At 37.9% G+C, this 19,367-nt stretch overlaps 2 protein-coding genes and 1 long non-coding RNA gene across 18 annotated transcripts in view; 2 read left to right on the top strand and 1 right to left on the bottom strand.

The window, feature by feature from the left end:
* The window catches only part of Rdl (Resistant to dieldrin), a 92,478-nt gene extending 84,543 nt beyond the window's left edge, over window positions 1–7,935 (top strand). For all 9 annotated transcript variants that reach the window (XM_069118675.1, XM_069119007.1, XM_069118531.1 and 6 more), the window contains exon 10: window positions 384–7,935. In XM_069118675.1, coding sequence (XP_068974776.1) covers window positions 384–529 — 146 coding nt within the window. In that variant the 3' untranslated portion in view covers window positions 530–7,935. The remainder of the gene's footprint in view (window positions 1–383) is intronic.
* Window positions 1–15,797, bottom strand: part of LOC138184913 (uncharacterized) — a 325,808-nt gene extending 310,011 nt beyond the window's left edge. For all 8 annotated transcript variants that reach the window (XR_011174499.1, XR_011174489.1, XR_011174465.1 and 5 more), the window contains exons 1-2: window positions 15,439–15,797; window positions 13,296–13,431 (exon numbers count right to left, since the gene is read on the bottom strand). This is a non-coding gene — a long non-coding RNA (uncharacterized LOC138184913). The remainder of the gene's footprint in view (window positions 1–13,295; window positions 13,432–15,438) is intronic.
* Window positions 15,798–15,867: 70 nt separating this feature from the next.
* On the top strand, window positions 15,868–19,042 carry Hsp90 (heat shock protein 90). Its single transcript, XM_069116015.1, has 3 exons — window positions 15,868–16,182; window positions 16,358–16,476; window positions 16,690–19,042. Exons 1-3 carry the CDS (start codon window positions 16,033–16,035, stop codon window positions 18,596–18,598), a joined length of 2,178 nt encoding a protein of 725 aa, XP_068972116.1. The 5' UTR covers window positions 15,868–16,032; the 3' UTR covers window positions 18,599–19,042.
* Window positions 19,043–19,367: the final 325 nt, after the last annotated feature.

Genomic DNA, 19,367 nt, shown 5'->3' with positions numbered 1-19,367 from the left:
AAAGGCATTAAAAAGAAACGAAGTTAAAATATCTGATTCCCTAGGTTTCCTATTCTTAAATTTTTAAGCTGAATTTGCAGTAATAATCGATAAGTATAGAAAATTCTTAAAACCAGATTTGAACAATTGCATAGTGAATTACATAGAAGAATGTTTTATAGTTGTAAATTAACTCTATTCAAGCCTTTTCCCACCCACAGTCAATGGTAAAATTATTCTCCGACAAGAAGTAAGACACCAATGTATTAATAGAAAAATATATTTACATCTGTACACCACGATAATCGCTTTCTTTAAGAAAAAAAATATACATAATATGAACATACATGTATATGATTTGTCCGTTAAAACAATTTAACGCATAGACGAATTTTTCTTGTCAGGTATGACGCCATCGGATATCGATAAATATTCCCGCATCGTGTTTCCTGTATGTTTCGTCTGTTTCAACCTGATGTACTGGATCATCTACCTGCACATCAGCGACGTCGTGGCGGACGATCTGGTGCTTCTCGAGGAGGCGAAATAAACGAAGAGAACGCGACGATCGCGCGTGTACGATGGACGAAACGTGCGGTCAAAGACAGATACGAAAGTATTGGGAACAGGGGGTAAAGTCGATTCGCAGCAGGAACTACGAAATAGGTCTAAAAATATTGAAAAAAAAATCAACGTCCCGCCAGGACTAAAAGTCCTTAGAGTGCGACGGACTAAAAATAACATTGTGATTACTTCGATACGGAGGGAGATAGATAAACTGTACAAGCTAGATCGACATTGGTATCCTGGATCGACGAATAGAACTAGAAAAAGAAGAACGAAGAAGTTCGAAGCGAGAACGACTAAGGAAACGTATAGAGATCGAGGTTAGCGATTGTTAATGGCTAACTTGACCGCGAACACTGTTTCGATGTGAAATGGAAAGTGTCCAGACCAAAGACGTCGACGAAGAGGTAACAAACGAGCCGGGCGCCTCTGTGCTTCGATCGAGTAAGAGATAGAGACAGCCGCTGGTCAGACCGGTCGGACGACTAAAACGCGCTGTGACTACTTCGTGACATTCCAATCGTAGCGCGCTGATCGTAAATCTCCCTGCGCCTGCGACGTGATCTTCGATTTTACGCGACCCATCGCTGACTCTCGTTCCCATGTTTAATCGCGACGACGACGCGAGCGTATATTATCCACGATACGCGAAAGATTGAAAGTGGAAAACTTGCCATCGCTGGCAGAGAACGAAAACCAAACAAAAAAAAGATGCGAACGAAATAGAAAAACAGAGAACAGTAAAGAAAACAAATTCAAAAACTAAAACTGCGAATCCACGAGCGTGCATACCTTAAACATTGCCAGTCTAGGTACCTAGGTCTTTAAAAAAGAAGAAGAGAATACCTTCGATATAAACACTTGTCAATTTAGCCACCATTATATACATACATATATACATACATATAAATAAATATATATATATATACATAGTAAAAAAATTAACTAAACGTAAGGGAAAACACAAAATAAAAGCCCGTCAGTTCGAGATCGACAAATCGAGACGAGGCCGATGGAAAACGAGAAATTCTAAGAACGAGTCGATCGAGAATTCAACGATCGTCGCTCGAATGGCGCTCGAGTGTAAATGTGATTGAGCAGAACGACGAAGAATCGCGTGAATCTGCGTGTGCGAGACCGCGTGACTGTGTGTGTGCGCGCGCGCCACTGTCCTACGTGTACAAGTGCGTGCCTTCGTGTGTGTCTGCGTGCGTGCCTATACATGTGTGTATATGTACGTGCGTATGTACGTGCGTGCATGCGTGCGTATGTGCGTGCGTGCATGCGTACCTGCGTGCGTGCGTGCGTGTGTGTTACTCTACGAGCGCCAGCGCACGTGCACGAAAGAATAAAGAGTCGAGGAGAAAAGGTTTTTGTTTCGAACGAAGACAAAAAACGGTTCACTACCGGAGACTGGTGCGACTTAATCCGTTAAGTAAGTACGTTTTAAGTATCTACGTATGTAAGGAGACATACGTGTGCATGTGCCGCGTAAATGCGTTACGTACGTACGCGCATGCACATTAGGTAATTACGTGCAGACACACGTACACGACTATCCGCGCGTCGACAACACACGAGGTAACGGATCCTCGAGAAGCGTCCTCGCGATGAAATACGATCGATCCTTCGTCTGTATCGAGTCAGAAGAAAGATCGATCGCGACGAATCGCAAAGCATCCCGATGGACGCGGCCGGATCGACGAGCGGAGCGAGCAACAATTTCAACGCGAGTCGCATCATTTCGAGGTAGAGCTGTTTTCTCGAATGTCTTTTTTATTGCCACGAACGTTATGTGTGTCCGTTTCATTTTATACCACTTTTTTACCATTTATAGAACTCGTCGGACGAAGCGACTTTTATATTTCCGTCACTTCTATGATCGCGATCCTCCCTCGGAATCGTGTAACTTCCGTGGAATCGTCGCGGCGCGCAACCCTGTACGTGTTCGTGTACGTGGCTCAACGGGGAGTAACTTTTTAGCTCGTACTACTACGTAGCCGCGAAAAAAAACTGTTATACGTAGAGATCTACTCCCAGAACGTACGATTAGGTCGGACGTAAGAGTTATTCCAATTTTTCGCGAAACTGCAAAACACGAGGTTGGGAGAGGCCAGCCAAGGAGGAGTCCGCAAATTGAACGCGAGCCGCTCCAGGCTGCGGAGTAAGCTCTTTTCCTCCCGTCGTTTTAGCATTGAAACAGAACACGAAAAGAAAAAGAGAAGCGCACCGCGATCAAACGAAATCAAACAGCTTTTTTCTGTTTAGTGGCACGCAGGCGTAGAGAAACGCTTTCGCGAAAACGATTTAAAATACGTCCTCGCTGAAGAATACGGTAGAGAGGACAGAAGGGAAGAGAAGCGAGAGAGCGATACGAGAATCTCGAGGAAACAGAAAAGAGAAAAGAGTAAAAAAGATCTCCTTTGAATCGTCCTTCTTTTAATGGTTCTTCTTAGTCGCGCGTCACTCTGCAACGAGTTATTCCCAACCGTAACCGTAAACGCAACGTAAACGCTCTTGTTTCCCATTCGAAATACTTGTGACGTCCTATCGAGCAAAACGACAAACGAAATTGTAAGCGAAGAACGGTGTCGCGATGGTTCGTGCGACGCCGTGCATAAAGCACATCCGAGAAAACGAGCAGCGATCGCATTTATCCTCGCGCGTGGATTAGTTTTACCGTCGAACACATGTACACCGCGGCGCGGTCCTTCCGTGGAGAGGCCCTTGGTCTTCCCCGGTAGCTGTTCCGTCGGTACGTTTTTGCCGAGTTAATTAACGCCAATTGTATGCCGTTCTACTTCCGTCTTTTGGATACTCCATGCTGTATGCTCGCATTTTTCCATCCACCATCTCTCCTACTCACTGTGTGCGACCGCGCGCGTTCACAGACACGGACCTTACCACATCCACGAATGCCAGAGTCGCACACACGAACGAGAATCATCTTGATTCCCCAAGTGCATATACGCATACGTACGTACGTACGTGTAACACACTTCTGCTTTCCTGTCTCTCCTTTTCATTTCATCCCTCGTCCCTCTTTCTCTCTGTCTCTTCTGTCTCTTCTAACGTGGTTTGCTGGCTGCAGACTGGGTCGTGGAAGCTTGCCATTCAGGATATCGACCAGCTGACACGCCCAACCCGCCCACCACCCTCTATTCTTCTCTCTCCTTCTCACTGTCCATGCCTGCCTCTCTTTCGCTCAAATTCTTTTCCTGTCTTTCGCGTCTGTCTCTCGATCTCTCCGTTTCCTTCTTTTTCCCGAGCGCTCTCCGCCGCTCTTCTCTACAATCGCCAAACAGTCCGTTTGCCAGACGCTCTTGCTCATTGTGCATTTAATAAGGAGCTTCTTGCCTTGGTACTCTGCGAGAATTCTTTATAAAAGTAGGTAATCTTGCTCGAGGATCTCCTTGGTCGCCATCCCCCTCGAATATACGGAAGAAGTGGCCGAGGGAAGTTCGTGTTTGGCCGTCCCGTTCCACCACCCTCCAAAAACCCGTGCAACTTACGAGAGAACGAATGCCCCTTGATTAACCTCGCCACCACCGTCGTTGTTATCGGCGCGTTGCATCACGCGTTTGCTTGTTATTACGTCGAACGATCGAACGATACACCGTTGAAGGGGCGACGCTCTTTCGATCTGCGTCGATCGGGCGAGAAAACGATAGTCGAAGCGGTAATACGCAGCCAAAGAAGATGAAGGCAAAGGGTCAATCGATTCTGGCAGCGAGGTGGGACGGGACGTAAATTAACATTCTTAACCCTCGTTCGTCTCTTCGTTCTGCACGTATTATGATGATAATTGTAAGTAATATCGACGATACTTCCACGTCCGCCCCAACGGAAGCATTATTACGCAATTTATATATAATTGTACATCTGTTATCTACTTGGAGTCTCTATTATAGCGAAAAAGAAAGGGAAAAGGAACTAGCGTTTTATCGTTGTGATATATTCTACAGTGTCTATATGCATTTATTCATACGTATATCACGTATGCATTCATGCATACCCACGTGTTTGTACGTATGTACGTTATATACGTGTGCCTATTGTTTACGTTGAATCTATGAAGCCGTGTGTGCGCGTGTACACGAGGAACTGGCACGTCCACGAAGGTGACGAGGGTAAGGAGCTCTTCCGTAGCGAGCAAACTATAATAAGTAGTTAGGCTAAGCTACAAGCGAATTATACCGATAGAACGAAGGAAAAGACCATTCTCGATAAATCGTTTCGTTTTTCTCATCTTTTTCTCCATTTTATTTCTGCCGCCATGAACTACAAATTAGATAATAATCCAATTGCACGAACAGAACACCGATGAAACGAAACTGTAACAATACAGAAAAGTCGGTAGACCGATTCGGTGAATCACGGACAGATCGCAATCGTGTACACTCGAACATTTCCTGTCCATTTCTGCGCGAAATGATTACGTGTGCGTGTATATATATATACATATATATATATATATAAGCTTATTCGATACGTTTCGGCGGAAAGTAAACGCGCGTGAAGACGGAAACGCAATAGATACGTTCCAAGCGGAAAAAGATAGAAAAATCTCATATAGGATGTAACTCATACCTCGTACGTATATATTCACACACCTAGACACACGCACACACATCTACGTACACAAACATATATAAATATATATAATCTATATTTTCGAAAGTTCATTCGAGGAATGTTTCTCTCACCGTTTAGATCTCGAGCACCCTCGAAACACCAGGTTACGTCGAAAACACGATTGGATAACGATTGGCAAGCGAACAAACGTCGATTCGCGACAAAGTATCGAAACGATAACGCTTGGAACTTTCTTAACGTTTCTCTTCCCCGACGACGCCACGCGTAAAAAAACAGAGAAAAAACAGTTGAAGAAAGGAGAAAGAAATTCTTAATCCGCGATATAACGTCATTACGAACAAGCTGACGCACGTGTTAAAACGTGCCTTGAAAATCGCGCGCCAGTTCCTCCGAACCGACCACGGTCAATTATTATTATTATTACTATGATTATTATTGCTATGATTATTATGATTATTATTATTATTATTGTTATTATTATTATTATTATTATTATTATTATTATTATTGATACTATTATACTAATATATATATATATATATTATATACATAAACGTTTTAAGGATGAAAAATAAGAAATTTACGACGATCTCTGTCCTCTGGCAGGATAAAAAACAAAAGAACAAAAAAAAAAAATGAAGAAAAGAAAATGAATAAGAGAAAAGGTGAAGACTCGCGTTACCGACGGTCACCTACGTATATATATAGATATAAATATTACCACGTAATTATATTACCGAAATGAAACGATATCGTTTAATTACCGGTGAGCACCATCGACGCGCGCGCAGGCATCTCGGCATTTAAACGAGACGAAACAAATGAAAAAGAAAGGATGAAACCAAAACATTAAAAAAAAAAAAGAGAAAAATAATGAAAATAGGGAGAAAGAGAAGAAACCTATTAATACTATACAAATCGATCATCTTGTAAATACGAGTTTTATACAGAGCGATTGTATTCGTTAAAGAAAAAAAAAACAAAGAGTACCTACTGCGAAGTAATATATACATATTATATATATATATATACATATATATATACATATTATATATATATAAATATATATACGCAAATGTAGTGCACACGAGAATGTGACTGTTCGCACATATTTAGGTAAATCACTTTTAAAGTATAGGGAGAAAAAAAAACAGAAGAAGTAGACTGGAGGCACGTCGGGGGACCGAAGTGAGTACGTACGTTCGTTCGTTCGTTCGGTAGTGAGTGATTAACTGGAAAAAATGTTGTTAAATTAGTGTGAGAGGAAGGAAGACAAAGATAAAGAGAGAGAGAGAGAGAGAGAGAGTATTTAAGTATTTCAAATAAAAAAAAAAAAGGAAAACGTAGCGAATGATTGATGCGCGGCGAGCGAGAGTATTTTCCAAAATCGACGAATCGATCGAGAATCGTGCACCAAACAACGTAGACGACCGTACGACCACGATGTTCGAATTAGTTTACGATTTTCACGATTTTTCACGTCTACCCCAGAGAAATTCGTTGAGATATCGAACGAACGTGCAGGATCAAAACGATTCTACAGCTAACGATTCCAAAATAGAACCAAATCAATTACTCGATTTTCTACGATCGTTCGAGCATCCTTGAGCCCTATCACGAAGTTCGGGAAACGCATAATTGCTCAAAACGAAACTCCTCGATCGGCGTAAGCTTCGGTGTGCACAGATTTTCTTTTTGAATCAACGTTGTTTATTCGCGTGTAACAGCAGAACGCAAAGGATCTCGCTCTTGATCTTGTTTCTCATTGTTTGAGGATACTCTACGGAATATGCACACAGAAAGAAGAAAATGTTCCTATCGAGAGCGTAAAGTATTTTCTACGATAGATCGACCAAGTGGAATGAAGGTTTTTTTCGTCGGCACGATTCGATATCGTGGTCGATGGTCGTCCTCGTCGATGCACCGATATCGTAAATGAACAAGAAATCAAGCCACGGGCGTGCACACGACAAGACCATGTGAGTTCAAATCGCATTGTAACGAAAACTGCCAACTTCATATTGCAATATACGTTTTAGTCAATCGTGGCGATGAATGGGGGGGAAAATAAAAATAATAAACCAGTCGACGAAACAAAGGAATTAGAGAAAAACAAGCACTAAGCGACTAAGGAATTGGAAAATCTGTCTGAACGGGTGTTAAACTCCTCGAGACCTATTTTCGGTTCGACGATCGATCGATAGCAGGAGAATACTCGGAGCAACGTTTCTCCCGTTGTATTTTCGTTGCACCCAGTTCGATTTCACGACGAACGATCCGCGGTTCGTTGCACCGCCGCTTTGCTGTTCGCGTCGACGCACGGGACGAAACGCGCGCAAGCTCAACGATCTCGCGAAACACGACGAACATTTCGATCAACTCGAATATAGCGATGTATCTTCGAACGGATAAACCGTGTTCAACGTGTTTTGTAACCCGTATCCGTTCCCTTAGGTTTCGTAGCCGAACAAAAGAACAAAACAATTTGTATCATCCTGCTCAAAATAAAATTAACACCGCCGGGTTACGAATATATACCATTGGGCGTGTCTGACTACACATACAAATATATGAATTGATTTGGCAGCCAACCTTTTTGATTTAGGGAAATTACAAAGTAGAGAAAAAGAAAGAAAGTGACGGAGAAGAATTGAATCGAAAGAGATACATACGTTCGGAGTAACTCGTTGCTCAAATCTCGGTTTTTAAGCGAAACACCGATGTTAATGTGAACATTTCGTTTTAATGTTGCTCGTAGCATATTAAAACAGATGAAAAAAAAGAAAAATAAAATAACAAACATGTGAACTTTGATTGATGGATATTAATAAGATGGTTTACGTTAGACTCGAACAACTATCGAATATTTATAATTTAATTTAGCCTCCCGTTGCTTTCATACCATGCTGTGTGTTTATTAGCGAACGAGATTCTTCAGACTTTCATGACCTCGCTTTTTTGCAGTTTATATCGTTCGAGGTTCCAGCGGGTGTAAATCATTTTTACGATCTTAATGGATCTGCTTTAACGCCGTCGCGAGTACGACCGAGTTGATTCTCCAGGACAGCTTGCATTCTTTAAGCAAATTAACTTTTTATGATCCAGCGTCACGTATGGCGTGACGGTTAAACCATACGTCGAGTCGATAAACGTTTTTCAAACGAAAAATTGTTAATCTGTTGATTAAATAATAAAACGAAAGATCCAGTCAATTTGATACACTTAACATGGTATACTATAGTTTTCATTGAGAAAAATATAAATGGAAAAGTAATAGAGGATGATATTGAGAAAGTTGTATATACTATGGATTCCAGTATTTCGGTACAAGTTGCACGAAACACCAACGAAACTTCTCGCACTATTTTCCAAGAGGAAACGATTCACACTTTGAAACCTCGAACAATATTAGCAGGCGTCGGGCGTAAATATACGCGAGCGTATTCGGCGAGAACGGTGTATTTCTGTTCTCGGGTTTGATCAACGAGAAAGCATGTCCCGCTTCGTATTACGCAAGTTTGCAATTTCGTTCGCGTAGCTGCCAGAATCTTCCGGGACTTGGCACGTTTCTACGTTCGTAAACCGCTTGAAAACTTCGAAACCCCTTCGAATCGGAGCTCCCCAACCCGCGTTACATACAGCGAAGAAAAATAAACGAGTTGTTCCAAGAGTATACCAAACCGGAGCCGTGCGGAACGTCTTCGATCGGATGGCGAACGACCGCGAATGTAAAAGATGCGGAATTCAACGGCCGAAGATCGGATACAGTGATCGTGCTCATGGACGACCGAAGGAAGAAGAACGAAAGTACGACGAGGTATCGCGCGATGGACTGTCTTGACGAGAGTATCAAATTCTAAAATGTATTTAATAACACACACTAATTGCATTATGTTGTAGAAACGTATTCTACGGTCGTTAACGATAAGAAGAACAATGTAGATACACGCAGTCAACACATTCACATATACATGTACGTACACGATATATAAGCAAAAACGAACACATACACACATAAAGAATAATACTTATATACATGCATACATGCAGTACATAACACGATACAATATACACGTACACACGAAGCATACCCCGTAGGTTGGGTGATTACCATCTCGATGCGATTATACATATATATAATTAATTATAAATATATATATAAATATAAATATATACATATACCAGCACTTGGTAGATATAGGTACACCTATACGTTTACCTATACTACCTTAAGAAAGAAAATTAAATAAAAATTAAACAAAAGGAAAACACATCTACGTGGCTGTAACGCGCTGATTCTACGAAAAAAATAAAGAGAGAGAGCGCGACGAGAGACGAAAAGAGAAGAATCGGCTAGGGAAAGAGAGGAGAGAGAAGAAAAAGGACGCGCGAGAATGGACAGTGTTGCATTTTGCACGACAGGGGCGTATATAGCAGTGCGAACATACATACATACATAACACACAATAGCGTAGACTTAATAGAATCCGTGAGAGTGTGGCTGATTTAATCGGGAGAGCGTGATTCGTCCGTGAAAGAATGTCCGCGTGTACACTATTGCATACGTGGTACGTGCGTGAGTATCTCCGTGGTCTGTATTTTATTGCGGAAGTTCCTGTTCCTCGAGAATTAACGAGAAGACATTTAGACGAAGACGATGATAACGACGATGCAAGTAGTCGAGAGCGGATGACAAAGTCGAGCCGTGAGAGTCACCGAGTTTTTGTAGATCCTTAAAGAACAAAAAAAAAAAATAAGAAAAAATATACCGATTGCGCGGGTGCCTCGATATCTGCCCGATTGTTCGATCTTTTTCCTGCGTTTCGTTCGAGAAGAGTCGAGAATCTCGTTTTGCAACCACGACCACGAAAAACATTTTTGTCCGCATGAGAAACGAAATAGAATCGATTGGCGAATGTGATATACCTATATTTCCTTTTCAGATTAGAGAAACGACGAGAAACGATATAGAGAATATAAAAAAAAAAAAAAGAAAGAACGGGCAGATTACGGTACGCCCTTAATATATGATTAGCCGTGCGCCATTAAAGAAACCGTTTTTTGTAATATCCGAATAAAATGCATGGTCGACGACAACGTATATAAATATCAGCTCAATTACCATGATCGTCCCACAGAAAGGCGACTGTCCGCTGAAGAATAACCAATCCCACCCTGTCAACGAATGGCTATTGGAGAACGCGCGTGCATAGACAAAAATTTATCCTCGTAATCACGACTATATAGATTACGCGGTACAAACGAAAATTCTATCGACGAGAAGGCAAATTCTAGGCTATCTTTAACGCTCACCGAATGCCAAATAGAAAATTGTTCGTTATACGAGAGAAACGAGAGCGATTTATATAACCTACCAAAAGACCAAAGAATACACGAAAGGCGAAACTCAACGAAAGCAACGTTCAGTCTTTGATACTTTCCAAACCTAACATCTTTTCGTTACTCGCCTTCCACTATTGCTCTTCTTCTATTTTTGTTTCTTGTTTTTAACGCTATTCTGGTAATATTACGCTTGATCGTCTTTGTTGCGCAACAACATGAGCAAACGCTAAACCGCGCCCGTCGTGTTACGCGAATCGTGTAAATCGAATTACAGTGTCTCTCGAACCATCTCACTCGCGATATTTTCAACGAGCATCTTGACAACTGGAACAACCGAAGCTAGCTTTCTTTGTAACAGGCCAATACCTCGAAACCTATTCCCTCTCCCATTTAGCAATGTCTATCAATTACGAATAAAATTTTATTTGGTTTTCAATATAAATTACCGAGAGACGATATTCAATGGAAAGATAGCCAATCTTCGTTCCATCGTTTTGCAAGAATTCAAGGCGCTCTTCTTGCAAAACAGTTTACATTCGTAGTCGAATGAATTTTTGACTGGTAGAATTGAAACGATCCACTATTACACCGTAACAATGGTATACTGACTCGTTGGGTAATGTAATGAAATTGCGAAAAATTCAAAGTTAATAATCTAAAGGGGGATAATTATCCGCGAAATTTCCTGAGTTTCTATCTTTTGTATCGGATACAAAAATAAAAATGTTAAATATAAGATAAGATATATATGGAATGAAATTTATAGTACGACGTTTGACCACTTTTCCGAGCCTCTCTCCACTTGCGACGTTAAAGGGCTAAAAATTTGAATAAATAAATTTTTACTCCGATATGTCGTGAACTGTAACGTCCTACAAACTGAAATTATCAGTTATTGGAAATATTGATTTTGTTCGATAAATATCAAATTAAAGTTATTTTTCAATTAAATAGCGGATATTTCATTCTGCCAGTGGAAGATTAATTTCCGTTCGCAGCGTTTCGTCGTACACCGTGCTTCACCTTCGTCCACTGCAGCAATATTTTCGCGTTCTCATCGATAGCTACGCGTTTCTTCTCATCATTCGTAGTTCACGATCCTGAAACTGACATCCAACGAGCGCGATTCGAGGCGAAACGATTACATTGTAAATAAATCAGATGATATTAAAAAACTCAAAAAGAGAGGGGAAAAAGAGAAAGAGAGAGAGAGAGAGAGAGAGGGAAGAGTGAGAGAGATTCATAAATGAGAGAATACGAATGTGAGAGAAAATGTGAGGGAGAAAATGCAGATGCGATAGGGGAAAAAGAGAGAATGTACATATATGAGCGTGTGTATTAATAAGTTATAATACGCAATCGCGTATTAAATGCGTTAGAATCGGAGAATCGCTCGTGCTAACTGCCGAGAAAAGGACATATTACGGGACGTAAGCGTGCCCTCGCGTTCGTGTGTCGTTTAACTGAAAAAGGATTTAAGAAATATATTATATATATATAGGAAAGATAGAAAAAATGAGATGGTCAAAAGAAAAGATAAAAAAGGAGTAAATAAAACAGAGGCTCTCCTAGTTACTTGCTCATTGAAATAATATTCTAAATAACGTTCGTAACGGAACAAAAGTCTAGATATGCATCAGTATAATGAAAAATAATTTTACGTACGTATAAGTAAGATACACGCGCGCGCGGCTGCAGTCATGCGCGCGCATACACGCGCCATTTCTTTACTTTTCAAACTATGGGTCTTTCGAACCCAATCTTACCAGTGATCCATATCGATCTCGAAACTTCGCGACTTGTTCCGTGAAATCCGTAGAATATATCGAAAGGTTGTAATATTTTAACGATATTTTCGAGTAATAGCTACTGTTACAAAAGAAAACGAAAAGAGAGATACGATCCTTCCCTCCCTTTATTAATATTTATAAGTTCATGCTTCCTAGCGAAAAAATATTGATATAGTAACGGTGGAACTTCGACTTAATCGAGTAGTAGAAATTGTTAAAAGATTATAAATATCGAAAGTAGACCGTAGAATCACTTTGCAACATTGGTGCTTTTTATATATATATATATATAACAAATATATAAAATATATATATATATAAAATATATATATATAACGAAAAGAAATAAAACGTTTCTAGATTCCGCACTGAAACATAACCCATACTATTTCCAACGATTAAGCACGGTATACATTTTTTATTCAGTGTAGTAAGTACTCGATAAATCAGAAGGATTTAATTGAGGACTGTATTTATGACGCAATTAATTTCATGAAATTGCATAATTGTTTGTAAATCCATTAAAGATGAAAAAATAGTTTTCATTTTAAAAATATACAGAAAATTATTCATAGAAAGTTTTTAATTGCGTTTGTATAAATATAGGGGAATATCGGGAAAAAGTGTGGTGTCGTGCGCGTGCCTGTTCGCCGCTGTGCGTTCACGAAGGATCACGATTTCTATATATTCAGATCGATCGCTGTAAGCCGTACAATTTACAGTGAACATGTACGGCCTGTGAACAATTACAAGCTTGTAGCGAAAAAAGAAACAAACAAAAAAATATATACCAACAGAAAAAGAAAAGAGATGCACTCGAAATCACTTGGAGCATAACCATCTTTAAATGACAGCGAACATAACATACATTGTTACGTAAAAAAAGTATAACGGAAGAAAAAAAATCGTATCGTTGCATGACCGATATACCTAAATGAAACTATTACTACGTGATACGACGTTATTATGTAAAAGTTTTTATTGCGTGAGTAAAATTATGTTATGGATGAAAATGTGTACCTTGTAAATAATAAATCTCGTCCTCTTCTTCGTGCATCGAACACACTACCGACCAAACAATGTCCTTTCACGCACGTTTCGATCAGAATTCAACAATGATCGCCTTTCTTACATCCTCAACGATCACTCGCAATATCTATAAGAAAACTTTTAACTATCAATTCTATTCGCTCGCTGATTGGTTAGAGCACATCTTTGTGTAAAAGAACTTAATTATTTAACGAAAAAGATAGAAAAATTAAACGCATGATTTGAACGCGTTATACGTCATTTGCAACTGACATCGTAAAGCTTATCCTTCGTAGTCACGTGATCGTAAAATCTTATACCTAACGAAGGTATCTACGTTACATAGGAAATAAGTATTTATTCCTACCGGTAGATGGCAAACTGATTTGAGGCCGATAAAATCGTCACATCGGAAACGCCTGTTATTAAAATTTGATTTCATTTTGTTTCGTCAATAAAGCATATTTTATCTCTAAATACATATGTTTTTTATTTATTGAACTTCTTTTCAAGAATTTCAAATAGATAAACATTTTTAATGCTTTAGATTTTTCCAGAAGCTGTGTCCCTTCTAATCAATACTTCCGCAAACTATATTTTAGGAATGTGTAAATGCTATCACATAAAATTAAATTATTAAATTGAATTGATGTTGTACGTAAAGTATGTATATGTAAGTCTTTGTAACATAAAGATGGTACACAAACTATAGAAATATACGTATATATTCATATTTAATACACATGCATGTTATACACCTACACATCTTGAACAAACTGGAACTCGAATCGAATGTGAATTTCAAATCGATTGTTTGAAGAATGTTTGAGTAACCATTCTGTTAATGCGTGTCTTACAGCATTGAAACTACGTGAATACTGTTTTAAGTTCGAAAATAAGAAGTTAAAGCTTACCTTTAGTAAGCTAAACCTAACCTTTTTCAACTTTTTCTGCAGCATTCCCTAAACAAAAGTACGTGAACTGCAGTTACGTTAACTTTTTCACCTACATAATAGTTTACTATCATCTTACAGAAGAAAGACACAGATACTACAGCCTCGCTTTTGTTCATTTTATGTTGCTTTCATAAAATAAAATTAAGGTTAAGGACATTCATTTGAACGTTCTTGTACTTTGTATTCATTATCTCTACACATATACAATTTTATTATTTATATGGTGTCGACAATGGAAATATAATATTCAGGACACTAAGATATACGTTACGTTGCTGCGGTTTAGTATTTTTCGCTCTATTGTCATTTCTAGTAAAATCTGATAAAAATTTTCTAGTATTCGTACTATGTTTACCTTTCATTGTAATATGATATTTTCCTTGATCTACGGAATATTTTAAACATGAGACTTTACTAATCGCACAGAATAAGTTCTATTAGAATTGTCTTTACAAAACTAGTGTAAAAACAAAAGTGAGATACATTGTTGTCACGCGAATACCGTTTCTGATACGGTTCTGCGAAATCATTGATCGTGCTGTGCCTAACAACCTTATGTTCACCTTCTTAACTTATAAAAACAGACCATTGTTTTAACAAGATATATCTCTATATAATAATACTCTACTTAGGATAATAAAAATATTGATTTATGTTCGCTTTAAAGCATATAATAAAATCATTCACTTTGTTTTCGAAAATTATTGATAAATAATTTCAGACATTCTAGAATAATTTGTTTATAATATATTGCAATATTTTGAAAACAACAATAATTAGCAGTTTAAGAGAAAGAAATATTAACTAATTAATAACTAACTAACAATTGTGCCAAAACAATAACAAATAAGACAAAACTACAATTCATATTAAAAGTTTGGACGAATCTTGCTTATGTAAAATGGCCAGACTTTTATAAAAATAATATTGTATATGCAATACAAAATGGTAAAGAAACCACTCAACACAGTTATATAAAATAATTACTATGATTGCAGTATTGAATATCAGTGTCGTAATTTTAGCTTTTTATGATAATTGTTATGACTATTTTTGCACGAGATAAATATCTATGTGTTTCAACGAGTACTTTATGAAAAATACAATTTAGAGTTTAAAAAAAAAATGATATCAGACATAATAAAAAAATATCATAAACATGAAAAAATGTTACGTACACAACATCAAGCAGCGTTATACTCGTGTTTAATGTATATATGTATACAGGCGTTATTGTGCAAAATTTTGATATTTGTCGCATGAGCCTCCCTCAATTTCCAGCACCGAGGTATCGCGATGTTTCTAGACATGTGTATCCATGTCGTCATTTCCACTACTACGTAACTGCGTTCAAAAGGGATTACTCTTGTTATAATCTTCACCAGAACCAGTCTTAATATTATATGCTAAATACATCTAAAATTAATATTATGGATTTTAAAAACGTTTTCTCAAAAATATTCTGCGAAAAATTGTCTGTAAATATTGATTATAACAGCTTACATGATAGAATGTTCTAGAAAACGGGCGAGCTTCCGGCAGGTGCCTTCTAGAATTTTCAAAGCTCGATAAAAGCGGCCGCTGCGCGCTAGTATTGAATACTCTGAAAAGTGACGGCGAGCGTAGCGGATCTCCGAGAGTGATATAAAGCGATATTTCCTTTGCGATTATATTCGTACGATATAATCACAACGTTAGTGTGAAACAAATTATTCCTGATTAATTTCTGTGTTCGATATTTGATTATACGTAACCAAATACAGTGAGAAAAGATGCCAGAAGACGTCACCATGGTCGGTGCCGGCGAGGTTGAAACCTTCGCCTTTCAGGCTGAAATTGCACAATTGATGAGCTTAATTATTAACACCTTCTACTCAAACAAAGAAATTTTCATTCGAGAATTGATTTCGAACGCATCTGATGTGAGTAAAATTTATTTTAATGTTGTATTACATCACTGAAGTCCTTCGCGTTAAATAACTAGAATCCTTTGGATTAAATAATTTTAATCAAATTTTAGAGTTTAAAATGTTAAAATTACAAATTTTATATCGTTTTGTAAAAATTTCTAAGTAATTTTTTATTTTTTCTATGCAGGCGTTGGACAAAATCCGTTATGAATCTCTCACAGATCCATCCAAATTGGACACATGTAAAGAGCTATTTATCAAAATCGTTCCCAATAAAAATGAACGTACCTTGACTATCCTTGATTCGTAAGTATTAGTTTTTATCGTATAAATTTTTTTCATATATTGAAATTTTAATTCATTTCATTTATTCTATCAATCATGTATTTTCTTAATTTATTAAAAAGATATGAATTATTTTAACTACTTGATGTAAAATCAGTACAAAAGATATAAATCTGCATAAATCTAATTTATGTTAAAAACAGAAGATGAATAAAGAAATTTTCTTTCTTACAGTGGTATTGGTATGACTAAAGCTGATTTAGTCAACAACTTGGGTACCATTGCTAGGTCTGGTACGAAGGCATTTATGGAAGCTCTTCAGGCTGGTGCAGATATTTCTATGATTGGTCAGTTTGGTGTGGGTTTCTACTCTGCTTACCTTGTAGCGGATAAAGTTATTGTCATCTCAAAACATAATGATGATGAACAATATGTTTGGGAGTCTTCCGCGGGTGGTTCCTTCACGGTCCGCCCTGACAGTGGAGAGCCAATTGGAAGAGGTACCAAAATTATCTTGCACATCAAAGAAGATCAAACTGAATACTTGGAGGAATCCAAAATCAAAGAAATTGTCAAGAAACATTCCCAATTTATTGGCTACCCGATTAAACTTGTTGTTGAGAAAGAAAGAGACAAAGAACTAAGTGAAGATGAAGAAGAGGAGGAAGAAGAGAAGAAAGAAGGAGAAGCTGAAGAGACCAGCAAGCCTAAAATTGAAGAAGTTGGAGAAGATGAAGATGAGGATAAACCTAAAGATGAGAAGAAGAAGAAAAAGAAGACCATTAAGGAGAAGTACACCGAAGATGAGGAACTGAACAAGACAAAACCAATCTGGACAAGAAACCCAGACGACATCTCACAAGAAGAGTACGGCGAATTTTATAAAAGTTTAACCAATGATTGGGAAGATCATTTGGCTGTCAAACACTTCTCGGTAGAAGGTCAATTGGAATTCCGGGCGTTGCTCTTCATTCCACGACGTGCACCATTTGACCTTTTCGAAAATAAGAAGAGAAAGAATAACATCAAATTGTATGTACGTAGAGTTTTTATTATGGACAACTGCGAAGACCTTATCCCAGAATACCTTAACTTCATCAAAGGTGTTGTGGACAGTGAAGATCTTCCATTGAATATTTCCCGTGAGATGTTACAACAAAACAAAATCCTCAAAGTCATCAGGAAGAATCTTGTCAAAAAATGTCTAGAACTCTTCGAAGAATTGTCTGAAGATAAGGAGAGCTACAAAAAATGCTATGAACAATTTAGTAAGAATATAAAATTAGGTATCCACGAAGATAGTCAGAATAGGAAGAAACTCTCAGAATTGCTTAGATATCACACATCTGCATCTGGAGATGAAATGTGCTCGTTGAAGGATTATGTTGGAAGAATGAAGGAAAATCAGAAACACATCTATTATATCACTGGTGAAAGCAGGGAGCAAGTAGCCAATAGTTCGTTTGTAGAAAGAGTTAAGAAGCGTGGTTTTGAAGTAGTGTACATGACAGAACCCATTGATGAATATGTTGTCCAACAACTGAAAGAGTTTGATGGCAAACAGTTGGTATCTGTAACAAAAGAAGGCTTGGAACTTCCAGAGGATGAGGAAGAGAAGAAGAAGCGCGAAGAAGACAAAGCTAAATTCGAAAATCTCTGCAAAGTTATGAAAGATATCTTAGACAAGAAAGTAGAAAAAGTTGTAGTATCCAACAGGTTAGTCGATTCTCCATGCTGTATTGTTACGTCACAGTATGGATGGACTGCAAATATGGAAAGAATCATGAAAGCTCAAGCCCTCCGAGATGCATCCACTATGGGATATATGGCTGCCAAGAAGCATTTAGAAATCAATCCAGATCATCCAATCATGGAAAATTTGAGGCAAAAGGCTGAAGCAGACAAGCATGACAAATCTGTAAAAGATTTGGTCATGCTTCTGTTCGAGACAGCACTTCTCTCTTCCGGTTTTGCTCTCGAAGACCCACAAGTACATGCATCCAGAATATACAGGATGATCAAACTTGGTCTTGGTTTTGATGATGATGATACACCAAACGTAGAGGATGAGAAGATGGACACAGAAGTTCCTCCACTGGAAGATGACGCAGAAGAAGCGTCCAGAATGGAAGAAGTAGATTAAGACTTTTACTGTTTAAAATTACTTAACTAAATCCAAAGACTTCTAGGATGTAGAAAGACTGTTACAAATTAATTTTACTTAAGTGTTGAAACTTTTTTTTGTCTTTCTATATGTAACAGAATGAAGTGTCATGCCTAATTAAGTATCACATAGTGCTAATTAATATCTCTATTTATTTGGGAAATATGACAAAGTAGAAGTTCCCTGCATTCCGCCAATAGCGCTCTTCAAATCAAGCCTGGCACTTGATTCTGTCCTCAAATTCTTTTTTATGATGTCATTTTCATGCGTCAGCATTATCATTTTATTTTTTTTGCACTGTACATCATTACGATTTCATTTCGCACTTTCATCATTCCATATTGAAATCGTCATGTAGTCTGATAAATGATTAAAACCGTTATAAACAATTTTGTGTGTAATAAAACAACCTTACACATTAAAGTAACCAGTGTATTTTCTAAATTCCCATAATTTTATTTTAATTAGAAAATTTTGAGCACAAATTGCAAAATTCCTCAACTTTAAATAAATGGTTATATATATTTATTAAATTCCTTTACTTCCCAATAGAAATCAACTTTTAAGTTATGAGTAAAATTGAGAATAATGCGTTGAAAATCTTTTTTCGTGTTAAAATTTATAAGGATAAATATACATATTTTGAAATATGACGTCACAATGCGTCGACCATGCTTATCGATTATAAGTGCATTCACCGCACATGGTGAATGGATTCATCGACCGCCTATAAATATACATAACTTTT

The sequence above is a fragment of the Bombus flavifrons genome, chromosome 1 (assembly GCF_040668555.2).
Source record: "Bombus flavifrons isolate JBK064 chromosome 1, iyBomFlav1_principal, whole genome shotgun sequence".
Lineage (NCBI taxonomy): Eukaryota > Metazoa > Arthropoda > Insecta > Hymenoptera > Apidae > Bombus > Bombus flavifrons.
This window is presented reverse-complemented; position numbering and strand designations above follow the sequence as displayed.